The sequence below is a fragment of the Ceratosolen solmsi genome, unplaced genomic scaffold (genome assembly GCF_000503995.2).
Source record: "Ceratosolen solmsi marchali unplaced genomic scaffold, CerSol_1.0 scaffold13, whole genome shotgun sequence".
NCBI lineage: Eukaryota > Metazoa > Arthropoda > Insecta > Hymenoptera > Agaonidae > Ceratosolen > Ceratosolen solmsi.
The window spans coordinates 10,154,835-10,182,182 of record NW_011948418.1 but is presented as its reverse complement, the minus strand read 5'-3'; the positions used below and the strand labels follow the sequence as shown (position 1 = coordinate 10,182,182).

Sequence of the window (27,348 nt, the reverse complement as noted above, 5' to 3'; positions counted from 1 at the left end):
AGATATTAATGTCCACATGCCCTCCCGTCAATTGGTTGCACAAATAATTCAATGCGACATAACAGACAGAACTTCTCGGATTTTAACTCCAGCCATCTTCAGCAAAATAGGGTGGACACGCGAACTCGTGTAGTCTAAGAGATAATCTGCAGCTGAGTGCTGCGGGGTTTTGGAAAGTGTCCTGGCACTTGGCGCTTTCTCGTCCTGAATAAGGACAGAAGAGGGCTTGTCTCGCAGCTGTACACGCTCATGGATATCCTTTCATTGGTGTGCAAATTCCAGGGGTGCATTTCGATGTCGCAAGACTAATCCCTTTCATCGATGTAATATACAAGCGAGAAGGGCAGCTCCATACAAGATAATCATACCGAATACACAATAATGATAAGCATTCGAATCTACGTGATTTTCTATTAATAAAGTCGGAAGAATTATTGCAATGAAAAATGAGCGATATCGAAGCTTTGAAAGCCTCATTTGTTTAAAATCAAATTATCGGCTCCAACAAAAATTACCTTTCTATACAATTGTTTATTCAATTACCTTTATCATAAATTTATTGTTACACGATAATTTTAAAAGAGCAATTGCTTTTACTGACAAAGAACGGACAAAGAAACGGAAATTATGTAATATATATATATATATATATATATATATATATATATATATATATATAAGGAATTATGATGTGAAAAATATTATCTACGAACAAATGAATTATATAGCAATAATATTTTTATTTAATTCCCCTTCTTCGACAACTTTAGCGCTTCTTTCAAAATTAAATTCTCGGACAGTAATTGACTTTTACTTTAACTTAATCTCGCTGTTAATTTCTCAGATAACTTTGCAAACTTTTTTTCTTTGTATATTTTGCCTTTTTTCCATCTTTCAATCTGCCAAACACAGCTTTTCATAGAGGAAGCAAATTAAGGTTACTCATATTAATATCTTTTACTTTTCTTACAAAGTGATTAGTTAATTTACGTCTTTGACGACAGCAGAATTACGAAAGTAAAATGGCAGAAAGAAGCGAAATGAAAAAAGAAAGGTTTAGAGTAGCGTAACGATGACAGAGCTAAATAAGAAATAGATACTTTTGATAAAATCTTTAAGACATTCTTTTTTTCTTTTTCATTACGGTTATGATGTTTTTTTTTTGCATTTCATCTACCCCTTTATATCATTTTTATACTTTCGTACACGTTCGCGCACGTACACGCACGCACATCAATATTATTATTTTTACAACATTAGACGTTATCACAAATATAGTAATAATACTTTGCCGCTAAGTTTTAATTAATTCTATGTGATTTAGACAATCCTTCATTATATAGTCGGGCTATACTGTATACTACTATTTTCATTAATATATACTTAATTTTTATATCTTTTCTTATTGAATATTAATAATGTTCATTTCATTCATCCACTATAAATGTTATTTCGATTAAATGTATAATTATATTTTAACCTTTAAAATTGTTTGATATACACAATTATTTAAGAATCTTTTGAAATTACTCACAGAAGCATAATTTCAAACTATGAAATCACTTTGAACAATTAGCAGCTTCGCAAGTGTCATTAAAAAATGAGGTTGTATTTATGAATAAATTGAACAGATTCGAATAAAGCATTTTCAACATCGTAAGCTCTTAATTTATTTCAAAAGTGAATCTCGACCGATTAAATTTGGATTATTATATTATCTTTTAATTACACTTCGACTTTCGGAAACTCTATCTAGATATTTGCTATTGTGATAAAAAGGCAACATGGAATTATAGTGTCATTATTGCTAAGGGAAGTGGCAAATATCTTTAAATGTAAGCGCCGAAAGCCAAATTATTATTGGAGTTAAGTTAAAATAGAATACGATAATGAAGTAAAATTACACTACTATGTTAGTTGTATTTATAAAATATAAAATTGAAAAATAAATAAAATAGTACAGAAAATGAAACAAAAGAGAATATGTGAGAATATATATATATATATATTTAATATATTTAATAGTAAGTTGAAATTATTGGTTTTAATGGATATAAATCTGTGATTTGAAATTAACTTCACGTTAAACTATAGGTACATTCATTAATTATAAAAATTCAATTTAAATGGTCATTAGATTATTAATAAAATAATGATAATTATTATTATAAAGTATTCTTCGTAAGTGAAGCACTACCTCTAACGTTTTCATTTTTTTATTTTTACAAATAATAATAGATCTAAATTATATTTACTGTTATATTTTTAAATTTGCATTTTTCTCTGTTACTACTTGATTTATGTAGAATAATTTCATAATAATAACAATATATTCCGGTTTATGCTAAATATACTAAATTAATGAAATAAGAAATTTATTATATGTATTTTATCTATTATTTCTATTTGGTCTATTAAATTTTCAATTAAAGACACTACTGATATTAATTATAATGGTATAAAAGGATTTTTTCGTTTATAAAATTTTTCGGCAAATATTGTCATCTTGGCTATAAAAATATTTTGATTAAATTAAAGTGGCAAAAGCATATATTTAGATGATTTAACAGAACTGTAAGTTACCGATAGCTACAATTAATAATAATGTTCAAGCAACGATATTTGTAATTTTAATTCTTATTTAATTAATTGCTTTATATATTATAGTAGTCCTAGACCTTCCAATTAATTGTTTTTACTCATCATATTCTATCATCGTTTTCATTATTTAAATCATAATTTATTAATTTCTATTGAACAGAAATGTATATATGTAATCTCTAGCCTAAAAAATAAAGTATAACAAGTTATCCTATCAGGTATGGATATAAAGAAAACGAAGACAAAATATCTAATTTATAATGAACGAATTTCACAGTTTATTAATGTCACACTCGGAACCCAACTCAATTTATATTAAGTAAAATATCCCTTTTGACGATTATAAAACTCTTCATTATTTTATATGCTATCATAATGCTATAGTTATTTATTAATAATTGTAATGTTACAAGACCACTTAAATATTACTGTGCTAACATTGAGTTTTTTAAAGGGTCACAAATTTATGAAGCTGCTAAAATATTAAAGTGCCGTCACGGAGTCTTTAATAAAGAAATTTTTATTTATTATGAAAATTGAATAAAAACAATCAAGCGTATGAAGTAATCGGTTACTTCCATATTAAAAATATTAACACATTAGAAAAATCAGCATTACGAATCATTATAAAATATCGATCATAATGTATAAAAAAAAAAAACAAAAAAAAACAAAGACTGGTAAACATTCAAAAAGCATAAAATTCGATAAGTAATAATTTTTCATAATGTTTAATATTAAATAATTATTATGAATAAATTTATTTGATAAAACAGCGAGACAATGTATCTATTTATTAACTCTTGAATACATTATTGTTGAAAGGGAATATTTTTTAAATAATTTACTTTCTGTTACATTTATTTTAATAAATAAGCCTAATGATTAGTTGTAATGACTCGACATACTCTCCATAAGCAGCTAAAGCAGCTAAAATTTATAAAGTAAAATGCAAGCGAAACAGTATTCTATATTTACATGGTCCTGTTTTTGCAATAATAGAGAGACGCTGTAACCTGTCTGTCCTCTCTCCCTCACGTCACTCCGCGGCTTTGTATCTCCAGCAGGTAGATGTGTTCTCGTGCGCAGATATACGCAACGCGGCGCACTTTGTCACAGTCAAGTACTCGCTAAGTATGCGAGACCATTTGTCTCTCGCCCGGGCGAGGGCTTCCATTCTGGTGCGTCGGCAACGGCGGCAGCCGTCATTCCGCAAACGGAATTCGACTCGCGAGTATTTCCACTCCCGAGTCCTCCCTCTTTCGCTAAACCCCCCCCCCAGTTTCACCCCACCAGCCCCTTACCATTATGCTACCACCTCGCCGAACCCGTTCGACCTTCTCTCAGCTCGTCCTCCTCCATTCGGCATTTCCCCTCTGACTTTATGTGTCGCGACCCTCTTGCACTTTGCCAAACTATCCTCTTATTTCCATGGCAAGTCGATACTAACTCGCCATCGCTAACTCGTGGCCGCAACTCCACTGGCACGTAATTCCATTATTTTTCCTTATAGTTATTCTTATTTCAACGATGACGATCTATCCATATGATTATTCTATTTCTTTCGGTAAATGAACGTTAAAGTAAAAATTTTAAGGAGATTTGCGAGGGATTTGAAAGTATTTCCATAAATTTCATCTCAACTTTAGAGCATTTTAAACGGCTCACTATTAAATTATCTCGATTAATAACTATTATTTTTGTTTGTGCTTATGTTAAATACTTATTTCAACTAAGATATAAATATTAATTAGGCATATCGATTTAACTATTAGCCCAACCAGATTTAGGAATTTAATATGCCTGCGAGACTCGATTTATATCGCTTCACTGGAACATTGAAACTATTATTCATTGTCGAATAACTTTAGATATGTTAAGTTATATTAGAGCGAATAAAATATTTTGCCATAAAAAAAGTCAGATTGTTAGAAAATTCTTTAATTTAGTTTGACAATAATGGAACCATTTTGAAAATAAATAAAGGGAATTATTTTATAATGCATGAATGATTCACTTAGGAAATCTGTTTAAGAATATCAAATTAATCGTAAGAATAACAAATTAATTTGTAAGATTTATATGCAGCTAGCGACAATAGTCATAGCGTTCTTTTATTTATTTATTTTTTTACTTATTTTTTATTTTTCCCTCATACTCATAATCTAGCTTATTTCTAGAAGAAATATTTTTAACTTTTAATTGTACTTCTTTTATAATGCTATGGATAAACTGAAATTCTTAAATCTTCCGGGATTTATATTCTGCGTTTGTTTTGTTTCCTTCTTTATCCGACTTTTTAGAGTTTCTTTCGTTATCTACTACTATAACATCTTGCCAGTAACAAACTGTGTTTTTTGTAACACTATTTAAGATAGATATTATAATCGAATTAAAATTAAAATATATTTATCATTTACATTTATTTGTATTTAATTATCTATCAAATGAAATATTTTACGAGTAAAATTCACAAGACATGATAATTTCATTATCAGCTATTAATTGTTACTCTAATGTAAATAAGCCTTAGGATTAAAAAATAACCTTTGTTACCCAGATATGAATGAATATTTATTTATATTTAGTGTTAAAATGTAAAAGCTAAAGGAATCAATTGCAAAGATCCTTTGGTTATAATAGACGACTTGAGTAATTTAATCAGCACAAGTAGTGCTTCGAAAATCTAAAGATCACTACAATCAAAAAATTATCGATATCCATAAAAATAATTAAATTATAAATTATTCGAGTACGTTTCAGTTAAAGTACAAGTGCACTTGGGCATCGAAAATAAATTCAAGTGTTTAGAGAAATAGAGTACGGGCATTCGGTTCATTACACAAATGGCCAATTCTTTGTTGTCGAGAGCTGATCACTTGCTAGCACTCAAATTACAAAACTAAATATTTCCTTGTCAAACAAGCGGGATAGAATGCATAACAAACTGTAGACTCATAGTGTCAATCTTTCTCAAGTTTGTCAAAAGAAGTTGGGAGAAGCGAGCGCGCAGAAGCAATTGCAAACCAAGAGCCAAATATCTGGGAGAGAAACGAGGCGAAGAAGCAGTTGCTCGGCGTTGCATTTACAACGGGAATTCAAACATTCGGCTGGGGTTTGTCGGCTTGGTGTGGAGCGGCTGCTAGTTGGGATAGATATATAGATAGAGATAAAGAGAGAAGGAGAGAGAGAGAGAGAGAGAGAGAGAGAGAGACTACGACGATGGTTAGGAAACTCTCCTCGCTCTCTCGCTCTCTCTCTCTCACTCTCTCTCTCTCTCTCTCTCTCTCTCTCTTTCACTCTCTCACTTTCTCTCCCCGAACGCACCGAGTTAAAGAGACGCTGACGCGCCTTCGCCCAAAATTACGCGAAAGAAAAACAGATTAATTTCGTCCATCGCTCATGGGAATTCTCGGTAACTAGTGGAGCAGCGTGGCCACCGCTCGTCGTCAACTATGCGCAACTCGCATTTGTCTACATGACGATGGCGAAGCGGTTGTGAGGGGAGGGGGGAGATACACCAAGAATTAGAATGGCGCCGCTGCGAACGCCGACGCCGCCGCCCCCGCCGCTTTATTCGAATGAGAGGCAAACGTGGCTAGGATGCTGAGTCCTTGTGGTGGGGGCAAATGAGATTATAAGGAGAGTGTTGAAAGGTGCGTAAGATTTTAGACGTCAATTCGAGTGCTCCTCTAGTTACGCTTGTTTTATCGTCACTTTTATGTATTATCGTTGATGACATAGTAAGCCTGGATATTTCATTTTGTCTCGTACATGGTCATTATCGGAAATTCAATGCTATTTTAAGACGTTACAGAGTTAATGGTGATACATAGAAATATTTTTTTAGAAAAATTTGTTGAAACACTGAATGCTTATTATTATTATGTTTTTTTTTTAACCATGAATAAATAGTAGCATTTTCAATTTGTATTGAATAACAAAGTTACGTTAATTATACAATTAATTAAATAATAAATGTGATTTAATTAAATAATAAATGTGATTTAAAATTTATTGCTAAATGCGTCATTCTATTTTCTTTCCATATATATTTGTATCGCGTCCTATATAGTGTTTTGTCTCCGTTATATTTATGCGTGAATTATTAATCTTTACGCCAATATTTCAAATTATGTTAAATGTAAGGATATACTACTTTTAAACTTATGATTGTATATTTTAACTTTGAGACGTAACCTAATTAAAACATTTTATAAAATTATCTAGTTTGCCATAGAATTTATATTTTCTGAAGTTATATTTTAAAATCCGATTTATCAATGTAGTTAAAAAAGTTTTACTTGTCAATAAAAGTTCTATTATAGATAGTCATCCCCATAATAAATTCTAAAATATTTACTCTTTATACATAACTTTTTTACAATTTTCATTAATTATAATCATCTCATTATTATTAAAGTCAATGTTCAATATTAATCAGCTATATTTGCTATTGAAAATATTACTCGCTTTTATCATCTATATACATACACACCTATGTATATATATATATATATATATATATATAACCATTTCTGTCCTTAAGAATCTTTTCGACCGACAGCCTCAAATCGTTATTTTTCACTTCCATTTTTCACATTTTTCCTCTTCCCTTGCAGCTAAAGTAAACCTCGTACGTCATTTTCCTTTTGTAACGTCCTCGAGTCATCTCTCTTTTACGTTTTCTTAAGCGCACTGCCTTGTCTTTGCTTTCGACTGAGGCCAAGAGCTTTCTACAGAGAAAATTTCCACGATGTTCTTTTGACTGTACGACTTTGGTGCAGAATACGCTGAAGTGAATTGTACTTTGAAGGCTTCGCATTCCATAGGTCTTCAGACTCCATGGATTAATTCATTTGAGATAAATTCGAGGAACAATGACAGTCAACGTCTATTTTACAATATAATTTTCTAAATAATTTTCAGTACCGGTACGAGGTGAGTTTATCGTTTCAACAGATGCTATTTGCTTTTCGCGTTTTCATTTTCAGCCCTGAATATTTGTTTATAATATTTGTCTTATAACGGGCCCTCGAATCATAAATTTCATGATTATTTTTAAACTTTCTATCGTAATTCTTAATCCACCTTTTTCTTGCATAATGTGAACTATTTGTAAAAATTTTTCTTACTTTTGTAAAGCGAGAGTGGCTTTATGCGAATTTAATGATGCAAACAACACATTGCTTTCAGTGTCCCGAAAAGGGACAAGAGAATTTAATTTATTATACCTCGGGTAAGAGTGGCTCGTGTAATCTGCGCTTAAAGAAGATAAGAGGATGTAAGTGGAGGAGGAATTTAGACTAACACATCATCCGAACGTGAGTAGGCTCATTAACATAAGTAGATTTGATTAAAATTACTCGCGTAAACGATGTTTCTGCAAAAATTGCGCTGGCGTAAGAGATTCTAAGCGCTGTTAATGCGCGCGATGATAATAATAAATTAACGGACATTGATTAATTATCGAGTCACCTTAATCATTATATCCGAGCAATAACTTGCCTCAGGCCGAAAAACGTCATCGAACTCCCACTCGTGTCAGTCAGCCCAGCGTAAGCTCGCCCGTGCTTTAAAACAATCATAATCCAAATGACGTTTGGGAAAAACATTTTCACGAAAATTTAATTATGAATTCGTGGAATACTTAGGAGTCTCGGAAATTTCATGGCGCCGTATACGGTGAAGCGCGACATCGTGAATTTCCATTTGATCGGATTAGAATTTCATCCAGAGCCTAGCGATCGGCGCCTCGCACGTACACTCCGTCTATACACGAAGTTGGCTCGATGCGTTGGCTTTGCTAGCGGGAAGATGGCGACAAGGCCCCGCGCCCCGAAAGAAAGGCAACACCCGCAAATTCTAGCTGACAAGCAGCGGAGGCCCGGGGAACAATTAAAAGCCACCGAGGCGCCCGATAAGCCGATTAAAGGCTCGCGAAACGAGGGGGACAGGAGCGAGGATTCGACACGTGCCGCGCAGTCGCCGTCCTCGCGCCCACCCACCCAAACGCGTGTCTGTCGCTCGACGGCTCACGCGAGCTTCCCATTAAAATTCGATCAGATAATCTTATTTGCTCTGCGATTAGGGCGAATATTCTTCTAGCGCGGGAGTGAACGGGAGCACGCGCATAAATTAACCGGCGATTAACATTTTCACTTGTAATGCCTCCAGACTCTTTCTATTCTTGTACCCCTTTTACCCCGTCCCAGCCAATGGAACCCTGGCGTGTGCGTCTACGTTGGTCACTGGGTAGCTTAGCTCGCCGAGCCAAGCAAGTGACGGAAGCGTATGGTGAATGTAATTTATTTACAGCTAAAAGAGTAAGCTCGGTTAATTTATTCGCTTGGACTCGAATTTTTTAGCCACTGAAATCCTCGTACTTTGGTGAAAATTAATGAATGCCTCTTAATTACATCAAAGCTCTCTCTCTCTCTCTCTCTCTCTAATTCGTTCAAAGACTGTACTTTCGCTTCGGATATCCTTTAAATGCACTGTGTCCCTATGTCTGTATAAAATGACAAAGATTATCGATGCACGATATATGAGCATATTCATTCAATTATAATAACGAGCGCGAGAAAGCATTTAAAAATTGTCTAAATTATAAACATTCGAACTATATTAGATATTATATTGGTAACTGCATTGGCTGGCTTTAGTTTATCCAGGTGCCCCAGCACTCGATCTTAATATACAAGACGATAATTAAATTGTAATTATTAAATGCCATTCCGTAAGTGGTGAAATTTAAGTTAATTATAGGGGATATCAGGTAAAATGTTCTCGAGCTAAAAGACGTTCATGTCAGCTTAAAAAATCGAGTTTTCGCTCGTAAAAAATTAAAGGATACCATCCACTGTGGGGAAAATAATTATAAAACACTGCCGAATGCGCGCTACATCATTCACCGACGGAGAAGACATTAACTCTCCGGCCAGTTATACAAAATATTAAAAAGCCACGGATCTCGACAGCATTACACATTTTACGCCCTGTACTTCGTTATAATTTTCCGCGCCTCCCTCTTTTATTCAGTAACGCCGCCGCCGCCGCCCCCGCCATTATCATAAAGTCGCACTCTCAGCCTCTTACAACGGAATGCGCGCAAGCAACGGGGCTAAGGAGCGTATGAGTGTCTTACCTGGTGTACGGGAGCTGAAGGCTCGGGCGCCTCCCGCGATGATTAGAATCAGCAGCAGCGGCCATAATGAGGCTGCTCTCCGGGATAACGGCATCTTTATGCCGTACTCGCCCTCACTGTAGTCGCTACTTCTCCCCCGTCTCCTCCACCTCTTCCTCCTCCTCCTCCTCCTCCACGACACAACTACACGGGGTTCTAGCCGACACCCCTCATCACCCGCCTTCGCCTGCGAAAATATTTGGAAAGATTAAACGATCTCCTACTTTATCCGGCCATCTGTGTACGGTGGAGGGATGGGGATGGGAACAGTGCATTAGAGGCTGTGTAAGTCGCACCACCTTGCTCCACACAATTTTGCGCTTTATATTCAATGAAACAATGCGAAATACAGTGCTATTGAAATCAATTTCAATCGCAAAAATTTACTATTCCTACTAATTTCTATTCAGAATTTTTTTTTCTCTTATTCAATCTATTTTGCAACATCGCCTTTCCTTTCGGGAATTTTATGGGAATATTATTTCTCAGCAGTTGCCATTGAGATAGATCCTTATTTAAATTTTTTAATTACAACCAATAACTTATGTTTTCAATACATATATATATATATATATATATATATATATATATATATATATATATTCATATATATATATGCATATGCATATGTATATGTACATGTACATGCACATGTACATGTATATGTACATGTATATGTATATGTATATTATATTATGTTCTCGTTAAAAGTGTTAATATAGTTTCGATTAAGTGCAGCCTCGCGAAACTCATCTTTGACCTAATGGAGCTTTTGCACAGTATTTTAAAGACTTATTAAAGTATCAGTAAAAGATGAGCCATAATAAAATGATTCATTTAAAGATCGGGATAAATTTAAAATCTGTGGTATAATATTTTAAAGCTAATATTATACGTCTAATTAATACATTAAATTTTTATAAGAAATAAAAGTATTAATATGTCGATTAAATTGATACATTTTTTATATGTTCCATTATAAGTGTGCGGCTTAAATAAATAATAAAATAAATATTAGAATTGACGATAATTTACGAAGATAATTAATTTTTAAAAACTTAATAATGACGATTAAACTTTTAATGCTATATACGCTATTCAGTGAAGTTATTTTTTGTATTTTTTTTTCTTCTTTTTTTTTTCGAAAACATTTATATTAAGAGGAAATACCTGAAAGCCTCAAATTAATTACTTTCTTGCACATTAGATTTTCTCAACTTTTCTAACCACGGCAATAAGTTTAGTATAGAAATATTGCAACGCGTTATGAAGGAGTGGTTGACTTTTGTAATTTAACGTGCTAATGGAATTTTAAAAAAATTACAGCAACCTAAATTTATCGATAATAATGGTTTCGAGGCTATCATAAGCAAATACTTATATAAATGTAATTTATAATTTATAAGGAATAAAAAATTAAACATTGAAGTATATATTTTGTTTAATAAGTTTTTTCTTCTAAAATAGTACAGATGATACAATGTGAATATTGCTATTATAATGAAAAGTTTATTTATTTAAAATATATAAGCGTAAATTTGTCCTCCTCGTTTAAATTTCGTCGTTTTTGTACGTTTAGAAAAAAAAAGAGTTTCTTTTTATCGATAACTTTAAAAACCTATTCTTAAAATTGCAGATTGCAAATGTTTTAATATTAAGAAGCTCTCTTAATATTAATGCACCGTATTAAATAAATTTTCAAATAAATCAATGATTCCTGAACTTTTCAAAAACCTTTGAATTCCTCGACAATCATTTGAATTCTTAATTTTTGGATATTCGATGCAGAAACTACTCGAAGCACGGTATTCGCAATCGTAACAATTCATTTATTATTAATGCACGAAGAGAAATATTTGATTAGAAAAGCGCATAAGATATTTTGTTTCGTCCTTATCCGTATGGATCTTCTTAAGTGTAGTATCTAGACATCCCGAAACCTCATTTGTCTCAACATTATAATTCGACGATTCGTTCGGCAGAGGCAAAAAGAATAAAATGTTAATGAGGTCGGCACTGATATTGCTTCTGGTGCTGCAGTTGATTGCAAAGCCGTTAAAAGAAGGGTGCGAGAGGAATGAGAGCTTAAATTGATAGTGTCCTTGGAAATGCGCGGCAGCCTTTGACGATTTTCTCGTTTTGCTTGCTTCTCTTGTATGTCGGGCGAGTCAGCCAAAGCTAATTGCTGCTCAACGCCGCGAGTAATGATGGCTCGCGGAAGGGGTTAAGAAAAGAACGAGAAAAAGGGAATGGCAAATAGAATGGCTGGGCTGAGAAGGGGTATAACTTGCAGGATATCTTTGAGAAAAAAGAGTTAAAAAGTTGGAAGAAGGAAGAAAATGAAGAAGATGAGGAGGCAGACACAGCAATTATTTCGGCGTTCATTAATATTTAGCATATTAAAGTATAAGGCAAAATTTTATTTCTCCAGCTAGTTCTCCTGAAATAATTCCATAATATATTATGATATATGCCTCGAAGGATTATTATTTAAATAGATAATTTACGAATTTTAGTTATGAAATTTTATTTGACTATGTCGATTTTATATCCAATCTAATCACATCAATTTACCAATTTCCGCGATTGATTGTTAAAGGTTTGAAAAGACTTTCAACGCGGTTTCATGTAAACTAGTATGGAAGCCAAAATTGAGCTACACATACATTAGAGACATTTTGTATAAAAAAAAAAATAAAAAAATAAAACGTTCTTACGTTAATAATAAATAATAATTTGTAACAATAATACCATACTATATCATCTTTATTATGTTTATTTAGATTTAATAAAATTAATATATTAATAAAGTAGCTATAAAGTGTGTAACGATTAAAATTAATCCAACTATTTATATTTTCTTTTTCCTCTAAAAATGGAATTTTATAATGTTTTCCTTACGTCTCTCGAATAAACTTTAATTTTAAACGAAGTCAATAATTATACATTTCTCGAGAAAAAAAAAGCAATTGCAACCAGCATTTGTATAGCATGAAGTATGACGTTATATCGGTTGACTTTGCGTTGCTCTAAAATATGAATTGCAAATTATATAAATATTTTATTTCTCTTTACGAGAAGCCAGAATGCGAACGGAGAATATTCAAATGTTAGAAATCTCTTAGTTCGTGTATTATAAACCACAACGAAATAGTAAATTTGTTCAGATAATCAATTTCATTTCATTTGTTGTGCAACATTGTAAAATCAATGATTAGGTCTGAGTGACCCCAGGCTTCTAATAACCTAACATCTCGTGTGGCAATTCGCGTGAAAAAATAATCAATTCTACATATACTTATTTAGATATTTTCAGGTAAATAAATAAATGTATACAAGGATTGAATTAAATGAGAAGAATAACACAATAAATACTGAAAGCTGATTTAAACTTGAGACAAAAATTTTAATTTAATTCGTTATATAATAATTAATAGAAATCTTAATGATTTTGAGGTAAAAATTCTATTCAGTACATCGATAAAATCTTCTTAAAAAATAAATTAAGATAATAATAATAATAATAATAATAAGAAGAAGAAGAAGAAGAAGAAGAAGAAGAAGAAGAAGAAGAAGAAGAAGAAGAAGAAGAAGAAGAAGAAGAAGAAGAAGAAGAAGAAGAAGAAGAAGAAGAAGAAGAAGAAGAAGAAGAAGAAGAAGAAGAAGAAGAAGAAGAAGAAGAAGAAGAAGAAGAAGAAGAAGAAGAAGAAGAAGAAGAAGAAGAAAAAAGATTAAATATAGCAAATAAGAATGCTTGACACGATAAACTCGAGTAAGTTATAAAATTTGATAACTCACTGAAATCTATAAGAGTTGATAATCGAAACACAGGTTCATCGTACAAAGAAACGTTTTGTAAGCAATGAGCGATGCAATCGAGATTAAAAATGTAACTTCACTCGACAATGCAAATGCTCCTTGTTTCAGATTTCTATCGGCTCTTCAAGAGAAAAAAAGTGCGGATAGCTCAATTGGATTAAATAAACCAGAAATAGCATTTCTCACGAGAAGGAAATAATAGTCGCGGAGTGGGGATAAGGATAGGACGATATTCTATCGCTGATATCGTAACTCCGGTAATAGCCCGTTGTCAAAATAAAATTACTTCTACGGACGATTTTTCATTCTTAAAATCGCCACTCAAGTGCTGCGGTCTTGGCGAAGAAGGGAAGCGGCCAGCGGTGGTGTCGGGCTTCATCGATCTCTCGACTCGCAAAGGCAACGAAGCAGGATTTTACCTGTTGCTACAACGTCAAACGCTGATTCTGTATTACTCGCTCTTCTTTCGCTCTCTATATCTAGCTCTCTACCTCTCACTCTCTGATGTGTTTGTTGCCCTTTGGGTTAGACGCGGTTAATGAAACATTATATTACACGGCTTTGTATAATTTTGATATTGTCGGGAGGATTGAATAGGTTGACCTTGCATTAATGAGAGGATAGGACCAGCCATTGTCTTTTCTTCACTTATTTATATATTTTGAGGCAATACTAGTAGTTTGTAAAAAAAAAAAAAAAAAAAAAAAAAAAAAAAAAAATATATATTGCCCTTCTGGATTTTCGGGATCTAATGAATGTTAGATAAAATGATCGCCTCGTCACTCACAAATGCAATAAGAAACTTACTTGGAATTAAATTTTCGCCTAAATATCATATAGCCACAATATTAGTGATATAATTTTCACAAATTATAAGTATAATATATTTGTGGTGAAAGTTGTAAACATTTTTAAAAATCAAATAAATAACAATCTCAACTGCCCTGTACACTGACATACAAACTTCAAAAGAAACATACATATTTTAACGAGAAGAGTATTGGAATACGTTTATAATTGAAAAAACTAGGGATACAGATCCTCGATAAATTGCGGATTAAAATTGCCGAATAAAAACAGCAATAGTGTAAAAAGCACAAAGCTCACATTGCGGCTGGATAAATTTTTCGATTTTCTCTCACATTCAATGAATTTAACACATATATACGTATATATATAGAAGTAATGAAAAAGCTTTAAGCGAAGCATATTCATAAAAGAAAGAAAAGAAGGATGAGGATAGAGAAGAGGAGAGCGAAGAAGTGAAAAATGACGAAGGACAAGACTTCACGCGTTGCTGTGGCTCGGGGGTTGGTATGGTATGGATGTCTCTCTAACTCTTTTCTCGGGTTACCATTATGCTAAACCGCAAATGGAGTCCTGCGATCGAGTGTCTCTCCTAGTCGCCGCGAGATGCTACGACAACAACGAGGCAAAGCGATGCGACGACACAATGGCCCCGAAGGCACCTAAGGTGTAACGTTACACAGAAATGAAATTCTCCTTTTCCATCTCTCAATTTCTTGTGTCCGTCGTGGCTCCCTATTGCATGACTGGTACTAGAAAAACTAAGGTTCTGTCACCTTTGTATAAAGAATATCAAGAGGTTGACAGTAGAGAGAGAGAGAGAGAGAGAGAGAGAGAGAGAGAGAGAGAGAGAGAGGGAGAGAGAGAGACCAATATTTTATCCTTTTATATGATAAATATATTTCATTTTATAAATTCATCATACTACAACATAACATTACATTCGTACAATTAACAAGCAGACACGTACATTTTGGAGCATAGCAAGTGCTGTCATATTAATGACACGAACTACTTCATTGAAGTTCGTAAATATCACATGAAGTGCTTTAAAACTAACTTTAATCTAAGATGATTTGCATCCAATCTGAATGTGCATAATGTGAACTAATAGTCTTTTTACATCATTTTATGCACCTTTTATATGTACAAACTTTGGAATTTAATAATTTACATACTCGTATGTAAAAGTTGAAAAAATTTATGACAAATACAGTAATAAAATAAAACTTTTATGTTATCTCGAAGATTATAGAATTATATTTTGTAAGCTAATATATATGTATATTTTATAATACTCTAATTATTTGTATATGAAATATTTCGACAAAATAATAGACTCGATTAATTATTATATACATTTGTATAAACTATTTCACATACCTGAAAATAAATTACGAATTACCAATTTCTGTCAAACTCAATATAGGAATACGTCTTGAAATCACATAAAATGAAACTAATCAATACGTCCATGTAAAAAACAATTTTTAAACAATTTATTCATCTCTAGTTACGACATAATACCATGCAATATCACAGTTTTTTTAATGCAAGTTACAACTTTGTATGAAGTATGAATAAATACGAATGTTGTTAGTTTCAATGAGACATGTATTTTTTTAAGTGAAGAGACGTCGATTTTCTACGTAATATTTTTAATGAGATATTCAAGTATTTTGTCTACGCGGTTGCTCATAATTAAAAGATTTTCCATATTACAAGCGATCGTTTTATCGCCTCAAAAATATTATAATCTATTAAATTAATTGTTTTTGTATTTTCAAGCTGTAATTTCTCACTTTTCAAAAACTAAATTATGAAATGTATAATTTGTATAATTACCATTAGACTGCAAACAATAAAGTGGACTAAGATTTAATTTAAATTAGCATTTTCTTTGATAATTAGAGTACAAGGTGTTGAATGGTACACATGAATTACATAAAACAGAATGAGAATAATATATGCTATAACATTCGCTCATAATTTTACTTTAATATAACAAATACATCTAAGCGCATAATAGTTAAAGATAATAAGTTTAAGTTTATTATACCTATTAGTTGTGCATATACAGTCGTTATAAATATAATAATGATAACAGCTACATAACTAACAATGAGCTCAATATTATAAACATAATGGTCTTCGTATAAAATTAATAATTATAATATAATGGCATAATAAAGTAATACGACATACATATCATAAATATAAATGTGTATAATAATGAATGTATTATGGTAGAGGCAGACATTAATTAGCCGCACTTTGATAATGCTCTTTAAGGTTCGATGGAGTAATAATGAGCCCCAGTCTTGGAGAGTCATTGATTCGAAAAAGGCATGGAGAACGTATATATTAAAAGTCTGAGAAGAGAAGGTCAAAGTCAAAAGAGAAGGAGGGTTTAAGAGATAATAAGATTGCATAATGAAGAACTTTTTTTAGAATAGAAATTCCGTATGAGGGCGGCGAATAAGATGAGGCGAGGGGAGGCGACACTTTGAGTGTGAAAGGCAGTTTTATTAAGATGAATAAAATACGGTACTAGATAAGCTGGCTATTCGTTGACTATGACGCCATAAACTTGAAATCCAACAAAATACTTACGGTGTCGCTCATCGAAAGCCAGTCTAACCCTGGACTTAGGGAAGCTGGGGGTTCGTAGATTATCCATGCATTCGTAGTTATCTAGCATTCGTAAGAAATTCACGTTGATGGTAATTATCCACTATTTTTAATAATCCATGGTAATGTAAAATTGATAATAATAAAGAAAAATGCACATAGTATAAAAAGGTATTTAAGCATTATTCAAATGCTTTGACAGAGAAACGTATTTCTGCCTAATAGACTAATTGCATGACGCACGTGTCTATTTGTACGTGAACCGTGAAAATTTTTGTAAAATAGTTTGTTTTCACAAATATATTCGATATCCTTCAATGCATTTATATTTTCATTCTAAATTTTGTATGAAATACTTTGTTTGTAGTATACACGTGCACACGAGGTGACAGTTAAAATGCTCTCTTTACCTTACATTCGTAGGTCTTTATAGTTAATGCGTATAATACATTTGATTGTTGTAAATGAAGGCGAGCGATGTTGTGGAAAATTGCAGACACGAGTTTTGGGTAGGTGAAAAAGGTGTGAGGAAAAGAGTGGGAGAGTGATGGAATGGGTGGGAAGAGAATGCTCATCAGTGTGTGGTCCGTTCGAGTGGGTGTGGGGGGGGTGGGAATTGATTTTTCAGCACGAAATGAAAACATGTGCTTTACCTTCTTTGCTTCTATTTTTACTTTCGTCGTTTGACACGGAACTTTTCTTACTAAAGTTACTTTTCTGTTGATTACATGGTCTATCCAATGCATGCAAGAGCTTTCTTTCTATATAGGAACAGTTAAATTTGTGCGGTGCCGCGGTCGCTTTATCCACTCGTGGATTACGAACGAAGGCACTCAACTTGTACCAGAGAACAACGAAAAGGATGTGTGACTAAAGTTCGAATACTTCCAGGAATTTATTCTAAGTATTAGCTTTTTACTTTTATATTAAACATTCGTGATCTTTCTTTCTCTCTATTTCTCTTTTTTCACAAATTTGCATCACCATTGCATAGCAGATTATTTCACAGGTCATGCAAATCCTCACTTGCATGCATGCAATTCTTTTCAGACAGAAAAATACAGGATATTTTATCATTTAAAATAAAACAACAAATTTCCCTAGTCTCTGGAGGAATGTCTCCGTATAATTATTTGGAGTAAATTTTTGCTAAGTTAAAACTACACAAAGCTTAAGATGATAACACTATAAAATTTATTACAATATTTAAAATTATTATGACATTTATAAATAATTTTCATCAGTATACTAACGATAATCAAAGTTTAAATTTTATCCCAACTTAATATTGTAATAATAGGAGGGAAATTGCATCTATTGTTTGCTTGTGCATTTACTTGCTTTCGTACAAGTAATTTCTTTAATTTCTATCATACATGATAATCTTCTTTGTTAAAGCGACTGTGATTATCGAGATCTTTATTTCCAACATGAGATCTTATACCAGATTTAAGAGCTTTAAACCTTTTTTCTTTTCTGTTATCATTTATTCATTAATTGAATTCTCGTGACGTTTGTTTTCATTTTGTCTTTCGTTTTTCTAATAATTTATCTTATTTGCATCCTTATTATTTCAAACTATAAATATCATCCTATATATGTTTAAATGGAATAATATATGATTAGATATATTATTCAAAGGAATATAATAGTATAAATTTCAGAGTTCTTTCTATTACGTTTTATCGCAAAAAATATTCTAAAAAGTATTCTTTATTTTCCTCTATCTGTCTATACATTTATTTTGAATAAATAGAAATGTTATTAATAGAGTGGTAATATTAAAAATTCTTTGTTTTAAAATTAAAATTAAAATTAAAATTAACTTTATAAGCAAATTCATTGATATTAATTTTTTTTTTTTATTTTTTTTTTATACATTTAAAAATACAAACTAAACTAAGAGTTGGAAGAAAGTATGCAAAAAAAAAAAATATATATATATATGTATATATATATATATATATATATATATATATATATATATATATATTACTAGCATATAAAATTACAAACTTCCAAGGTATATAACATTTTTTAATAAAAAATTTAGTCAGTTGACTTTATAGCTAACTACGATACTAGAATTTATTAAGCTAGATTCATAATATTTGCATATAGAAAAAAATATTTTGCTGAAAGGATTTTCATAAAATTCCATTATATTTTCTATCTAATTTGACGTTATCAAACGGACAATATATTATTCGATAAATGGTCCAACTATTAATAAATGGTCGTTGCAATGGTGCGGTACAACGACATATATTTGTCCAGATATTTATCAAACATAAAGCTCACGATATAAAAAAGAGATGAATTAAAGTCTGATACTATATACTTTATTTTGTATATACATGAAGATGTTTTGAAAGGAGAAGAGACACGTAAGAAAGATGAAGAGGAAAGTCGCGAGTATAAAACTGAACACTAGGGGTCTCAGATATCCCTACCACCTCTTGCCTCTACTGTGCTAGAAAAAAAAGCGAACTGTCGTGCGAAGGTGGCATCCCAAAGTTAGCCGTGGGCGAAACTTGTTTGAAACTTTAATGGACAATCCTGACGCACACCGGGGGAACAATCATCGCGAACCGAAGCCCCAGGCTCTCAGAATAAAGTATGGGTATCGCACAGGGGCATATACCCAGCTTTCGCATACTCGCAGCATCATAGAGGAGTTTGTTTTTAGCAGTCTCGAGAAGTTTGAGAGGACTCGCGCGCACCGCCGAGAATGAACTCGATACTCGAACAAAAATTTTCTCCGTTATCCCTGTAGAAGACTTGATGAGCACGTGATTTCTTTATCAAGTATTAGATCGCAGGCTTTCATCATTTGGAAAGGTAAGCATGTGGGATTTAACTCGACCGCCAAAGTGTAGTTTTTTTTAATTTTTTTTTTTTTTTTTTTTTTTTTTTAATTTATTATAAATGAAGCACATTTATAATTCTCTTTGGTATGCTAGATTAGGGAGCATAGACGTTAATATTATACATAAGGTAAATTTATATCCATAATTGTAAGATCGCAGTTAATTACTTATACCATTGCTTGATTCGTTCTTACAATATTTCATTTTAACGAATCAATACGAGATAAATCTAGTGCTCGTGTATTTTATTATTTAATAGACTTTAATGAGTGTGTATTCAGTTTGCATTGCTGTTACTTAATATTGTTCTTTCCATCTTATTTGCAAATTAAATTAAAAATAAATTGTTGTACAAATAGAGTACAAATGTTTGAAATATACATGATTGTATATTCATTATTATTTACTTATTTAAATGTAAACGAAGAATATTGATTATGAAATATTAAAAAGGAAATATAAAATTATTGGATTATACAGAACTCCAGTTTTCATTGATTTATAGGACAAAAATTTACCAATGACAGTCGCATTAATAATTTAAAATAGACTTTATTAAGAACCACTAAGTATATTATTTGGAAGGATATGATTCGGAAACATTAATATACGAGAATTAATCTGATAAAACAGAGTTGATATATTATAATTTGTCCGTAATTCCAAAAGAAATATGTAAATATAAAACTAATTCTTATTAAATTTTAATACACAAAGTGTCCGATTTTAACATTCTAATTTGTATAATTTTACTTGTTATAATCAATTATCCACTAGTAATATATATATATATATATATTTATTTATTTATCATAAAAAATATACATTTTTTAAATTTGTTAAAAAAATGTTACAAGATACACTATTACACTAATTTAAAGTCAAGCAAATATATCTATAAATTTATAATATACAGCTAGCTTATTTATATTCTCTTATTTCAATATATATAGAATGAGAGAGAGAGAGAGAGAGAGAGAGAGAGAGAGAAATATATATATATATACGTAAGAAATAGAAAGATCTGTTTGAAAAATGAAAATAAATTTGGAGTTGATTTTTAAAGCATTTCTTGATTTATTTTGTATATCAATATTGTTAACCGAAGAATTTGAAAGATGCAGAAATGTAGTTTTCGGATCAATTGAAAATACTCTATTTTTCTATAGGAAATAATAATTTAAGAGCGATGTTAAAATAAATTTTAAAGAATTATTTTTTATAGAATAATAGTTTTATTAAATAGAATTATTTATTTTTATAATTCAATATTGTATTGAAATGTTTTAGATGGTTCACATGTATTACACATATTACATCAAAGTAAAATTATTTGTATTCAGTTTGACAAAAATATTGCAATATTCTGTTTCACAAAATTAATTTATTGATTTTTATAAAACTCTTTGACTCGAGTATGAATATACATCGCACCATTAGAAAGTAAAATTAAGAGTAACCATTTATGTTACATGCATAAGCAATATGAAGCTGTGAACACTTAGTTTAAACTAATATCATCATTAAATATAAATTGCTAGTGTGAATCGTGAAATTTGAAATTCTTTATAGAAGTATGCAAGCAAATGGAAGAAATATAAAAAATTTTATCGTGTTTAAAATTTATATTTAAATGAATTATTTATTTTAATATTGAGATACATTATTCTTCCATCATTGATAACAAGACATTATATTATTATTGGCACACGCGCGCGCGCACACAAAGCCACACACACAAACAAAAACAAACACACAATTAATGTAATTAGAAAACATAACGTTAATCCTAATATATGCAATAATTATTCAAGTTTAAACAATTAAATAATAGATAAAATAAAATAAAACAATAAAATAAAAATAAAAATTAAACAATTATTTTAATTCCGTATTCATTTATTTAATATTAGGATCCGACATAAATATGTCTTCTACATTCTTCACGTGTACAAAAATGTAATAGTTTCACATCCGGTTAAGTAAATAAACTGCACCATTTCCAGCGGAGCTCATCCAATTGCGGAGCACACAGTTATAACTATAACTGAAGCATAACTCGCACGAATGACTGGAAAGGCATATAAGAACGTTGCTATGGGCACACACAAAATTTCACGCGCCCGCAAGTTGATTCTCTTGTGAGAGATCGAGTAGACTGACAGAGCGGAATACGCAAGTGGCTTTAGCTCGAACGGGAAAAACCCGAGTACAACTTGATATCGCGAGTGCGGACAAGAGAGTTAGAATGAGAGTGTGAGAGTTAGAGTGAGAGTGTGAGAGTGAGAGTGAGAGTGAGAGTGAGAGAGAGAGAGTGAGAGAGAGAGAGAGAGTGAGAGTGAGAGAGAGAGATAGATGTAGATATAGAGATGGAGAGATAGAGAGATAGAGAGATAGAGAGATAGAGAGAGAGAGAGAGAGAGAGAGAGTTTCCTATCGCGCTCTGACGAAGCTCAAGACCGTCACCTCAGGGAGGCCTTGTTAACCACTCGGCAAACTGAGTTAACGTTTTCTTACATTACGATCTGCGCCAGGGAGCGACGTGCATTTCATTAGTATGCAATCCCGGGGGCGAAGTCGTATTTATGATCCCCGCGCAAATGGATTCCGCTGTGGCTCTCGCTGGTGCGCTTTATTCTAATGCAAGTTAATTTGCTATTTTGATTCCGTGGCACGGAAGGCTAGAGAAATGAGGAGGATTAGCGTATTCTTTAGCGCGGATGAGGGAGCTGCTTGTTTTGGACATTTCTGATTTTAAGCGCGATATTGTGCGAGGCATCCGGGCCGGGGGAGTGCCTTTCATTCTTTGTGAAATGATTAACATTGTTGAAATGATATTGCAGATTGCATACGAGATAAATTTTTCTATCAGTGTATTATGCTTTGAAAAATAGAAGAGTATCATGTACGAAGGTGACATTAATCTCACGTCTTAAGCTTGTAGTCGTATTTCATCTAAGAGAACTAAGAGAAAAATGTATATGATACTTATGACTATCATCTGTTATAAGCATTAGACATTTTTCTTACAACACGCTTCAAAAATTTATTGTCACTCGATAATGAGATATTTGTATCTCTGTATTGCACAAATTATATTAAATTAATTTTACGTCGCTGGGACCCTGAATAATATAAATTTTAACCAGTTTGCATAATTCAACCAACGGCATGTTTTTCGAAATCAATTTTTAAAATTAAAATGTGTCTATTGTTATAAAATGTACATAAATATTATTAATATTGTATGTATGTGTTGTAATTCATAAGCGTTGAAGGTCTCGTTTTATTTATTTATTTATTTATTTATTTTTTTTTTTAACAAAAATACATTATGATTGAAGATTAAAACTTGAGCTTGATTGATTCGCTTATTGAAATAATTGTGTAAAATTTATTATTATCACAATTATTTAATAATTGTCTTAATTCAATTGTCAATGTTGTGGTTGGTTAAATCTAACACTAAAGAAGAAATTACTCGATACATTAAAAATATTTATCTCTTTCAATGGAATATTGTTCTTATCTACAAGGGGAATATCTACCTAAATATACTTGGAGACTCGTTCCACTTTTTCTCCTCTACAAAAGTGAACAAACTCGTGTATGAGCTGACGTGACCTAACCTTGAGAATTCGCGCGCTTCAGATCTATTTCGGAATTCCACGCGAAACCCATAAAACAGCTAAAATGTTGAGCTCTCTCGCGGGAATGAACTCTAGGGGTAATCAATAAAAGAATAGAAACAGAGAGGAAGTAAGTTGGTTTAAATATTTAAGCATTTGGTATATGAACGACTGGATAGGTATAACACTAAATTTACGAAACATTCATTAAGCGTTGAAATCTTTAAAAATAATTCTTTTACGTTCTATTTGTTAAAAATTTTATGATTACACCACCAAAAATATAGGAATAATCGATAAAAATGTTACTTTACAGATAATAATTAATAATTAATAATTAATAATTTAATTGTTGATTAGTAATGATAATTATTCGAAAAGTTAAATTTATTTTAAAGAAAGAAAAAATACATTATATATATATATATATATATATAATTGCAGAAAATATTTGCAATGGACTATAATGTATATAATATATAAGAATGTATATAATGTATAAGAATATCAAATACTATTTTTCTTAATATAGTATAAGTATGATGAAAAGCAATTTTAATTAGTGGATATATATATATATATATGTGTGTGTGTGTGTGTGTGTGTGTATTATATTTGTACAAGTGAATAGGAAAATTTTAGTTGTCACTGCTCCAAAAAAGTTTGAAAATATTTGTTCTTGTCCGCTGATACTATATAGTATTTTTACATCAATACTTCGTTCGTTCCATGGCCGCTCTCGCTTAGCCTATCCGTATGATTTTAAAATGATTTAGTGCAAACGAGATCCTTAGCTCTTGGGATTTATGGAAAAAAGACGCAGGAATACGACCACCGTTCTCTTTTCTATCTTTTCTCTTTCACATGTCGTTTAGATTTTAACATTGTTGAATAACATTATTGAACATTCAAACATTAATTATTAGTTATATGACATTTCTCTTTAATTACACTGAATGTAAGATTAAAAATATCTTATGTAATATTTTTTCTCTTTATTTATTATCGGTTCTTCATTCAATAATATCTACCAATGTGACAAGTTATTACGCCTCGTCTAATCTATTATGGATCGTTACATACGTATGTAAGTAAAAAAAAAAATCTTTTGCTAAAGTAATTAGAACTGTAAAAATTTATATCTTACAGTGAATAAAAGTATCGATAAAATCTTAATGACACACACATTTCGTACATTTTTAAAGAAGCTACATGTACGGACAGTATCTTTCAAAATTTTATCGGATTTAAAATTTTTCCTCTAAAATACTTTGAAACTTCCAAATAGACACTTTACCCAATAAATTCTCATTTTAATTAAAAGCCAATTATAATTCGCTAAACATTTGCAACAAGTCTAAATTACTCGTCCTTTTCATAAATTTTTATAAGCTTAAGATATTACTCTGTTACAATTGAACAAGTGCAATTGTACATGTCAAATTGGCAGTTAATATTTTCCCGCTTATTCAGAGTTGTTAAGTTCTTAATAAACAGAGTGTGATAAATAAAAAAGAAAAAACAAGAGGGAGAAAAAAAATGACAACAGAAGAAAGAAAAAGAAAATTTAGTTTCTCTTAATATATATATATATATATATATATATATATATATTATTGGCGCTCACGGGAAGCTTGGAAAAGGTCGTAAGTTGCCCGATGGCTATGTATGAAACTACATTAGATATCGCATTCCTCAGGGAAAAAGTAGTAAAAGAAAGAAGCTGGGAAATAGTGGGAGGGGAGAAGTAGAGAATGTCAGTTGATCGCGAGCATTGTATACATTGTACATCCAGCGACTTGGAACATCATCGCGTGGGGGGGGGGGGGCATGATTGTTGCGCATTAGGGTCGTTGAGTTGCGCATTCGAATAAACGAAGTCGCAGGCTGTCCATGTGCAGTCATCGAGAAACTTCGGATTACCGAAATCAACTAACTTCAGTTCAGAAGGATGGCAAGTGTAACGAAAAATGTAATGGCAAATGTACGAGAGAATGAAACGGAGAGTGACTATGAAAAATAGGCTGAAGCGAACGTTATGTATACAGCTATAGAGTTGAAAGAGGGATAGAGAGTAACTGGTGAGAGGGACAGATATAGGAAAAGGAATTGGACTAAGGCCAGTTTAAATTGTCGAGAGAACATATACTTTGTCTGCGGTGCACTGACAACAGCGTCGTCTCTGTATTTCTTTCTTTTTTTGTTGTTGTTTTTTCTTTTGTTTCTATTATTTATTTATTTATTATTATGTTTTGTTTTTATTTTTGTGTCTCTATATGTATATATTAATATAGGTGGTCCTGAGCTCGTATATGAGCAGAAAGCACGAGGAAGTTTATGGTTTTGAAAGTCGAAATTCTTAATGAAATGTGAAATACTGAAAATATTTTAATTCGACACGTGAACGTATTTATAATGTTATTTAGTTACATGCTCTGCTTTCTATTATTTTACAAAATTTTCCAGTATTTTTAATTTAAACATTTTATGCGCTACTTGAGCTCTAGAATAAAATAAATCAATTTATATTACAAATAAAAGTTTCATTATTAATTGCACTTATGTAGATTATAATAATTAATTTAAAATTAAAATAGACGAAACGTATATTCATTTTATCATTTGGATGGATGGCGATTTAATAAGCTTATAATGGCGAACGTAAAGCATATGGGAATGGATAGTTTTGATTTTTTAATATAAATATTAAATAGGAAGAAAGTTATGGCACGCAATCGATGGTGTACAGAATTCATCAATGTGACAAGCTAATACCGCCATATTGTCAAATTAAGTCATAAATAAGTAGCGATTTACTTAAATTTTCATTGGATTATTTTATCATAATCAGCGTTTTTTTTTTTTTTTTTTTTTTTTTTTTTGTCACCAAGAGCTTAGTTATTAGGGATATTATAACATTAACGTTGTCTGCAATTTATGCATAATTTAAAGTAAATAGTTCACGTCGAGCATTTTACAAATTTAATAAAAATTCAATTTAATACTGTATTTATGAGTATTTCTATCGATAATAGATAAGTAAAATGAATTTTTTGTCGAGAAAACATTTTCCAGTATTGTGAATTTTTATATTTATAAAACGAAAATGTATAACCGGCACTTTTTATGTATGAGCATCATTATTTTCTAACCTATCCTATCCTCGTTCTCGAGGCGATAAAACAAGAAATAACAAAGTTTATTTTATTTCTTATTCATACAGTTCGTATTTATTTCTAATAATTTTTCACTCGTATTTTATATTGCTCCGCCGATGAGTAACTATCTGCATAAAATTCACTTTCGCGAATTCGAATGAAAAAATGAAAAAAATTTAATCGACCTCTGAAGCGAGCAGCAAATACTAGCTTCGATGGCCCTTTTTTCGTTTTTCTTCCAAATCGATTAATGACAAATTGCTAGTATTCTAATTTACAAATGCGAGATATTCATCGCATGGAAATATTGAAAATTAGTCTCCTGAGCAGTGACACACCGCATAGCAAACAGCGTCCGTGAAAAAACTTCATCTTTGGAAATCAAACCTCAGGAAATTACTCGATTCCCTACCTTCTCTTGACGTGGGGAAGAATTCAATTAATGCAACATTTGCAACTTCCAGGCATTTCAATCATCAGTCAGCATGCTCAGTCAAACCGAATCAGAACTTAATCGTTCGTCGGTGGCCCATCCGGCGCTGCATGGGAACAAAATTCGAGCTTCGTAACTGCTCTCCCTATCCACGTTTATCCGCGAATGACGTCAGCGCGATCCTCCACCACCTTCGCCGTTTTCGCCTCGTCCT

At 31.6% G+C, this 27,348-nt stretch overlaps 1 protein-coding gene across 1 annotated transcript in view; it reads right to left on the bottom strand.

Moving 5' to 3' along the window:
* The window catches only part of LOC105360309 (uncharacterized), a 186,574-nt gene extending 176,606 nt beyond the window's left edge, over positions 1–9,968 (bottom strand). The window contains exon 1 of the mRNA XM_011497187.1: positions 9,749–9,968. Within this exon, the coding sequence (XP_011495489.1) occupies positions 9,749–9,842 (94 nt within the window). The 5' untranslated portion in view covers positions 9,843–9,968. The remainder of the gene's footprint in view (positions 1–9,748) is intronic.
* Between the last annotated feature and the right edge of the window lie 17,380 nt (positions 9,969–27,348).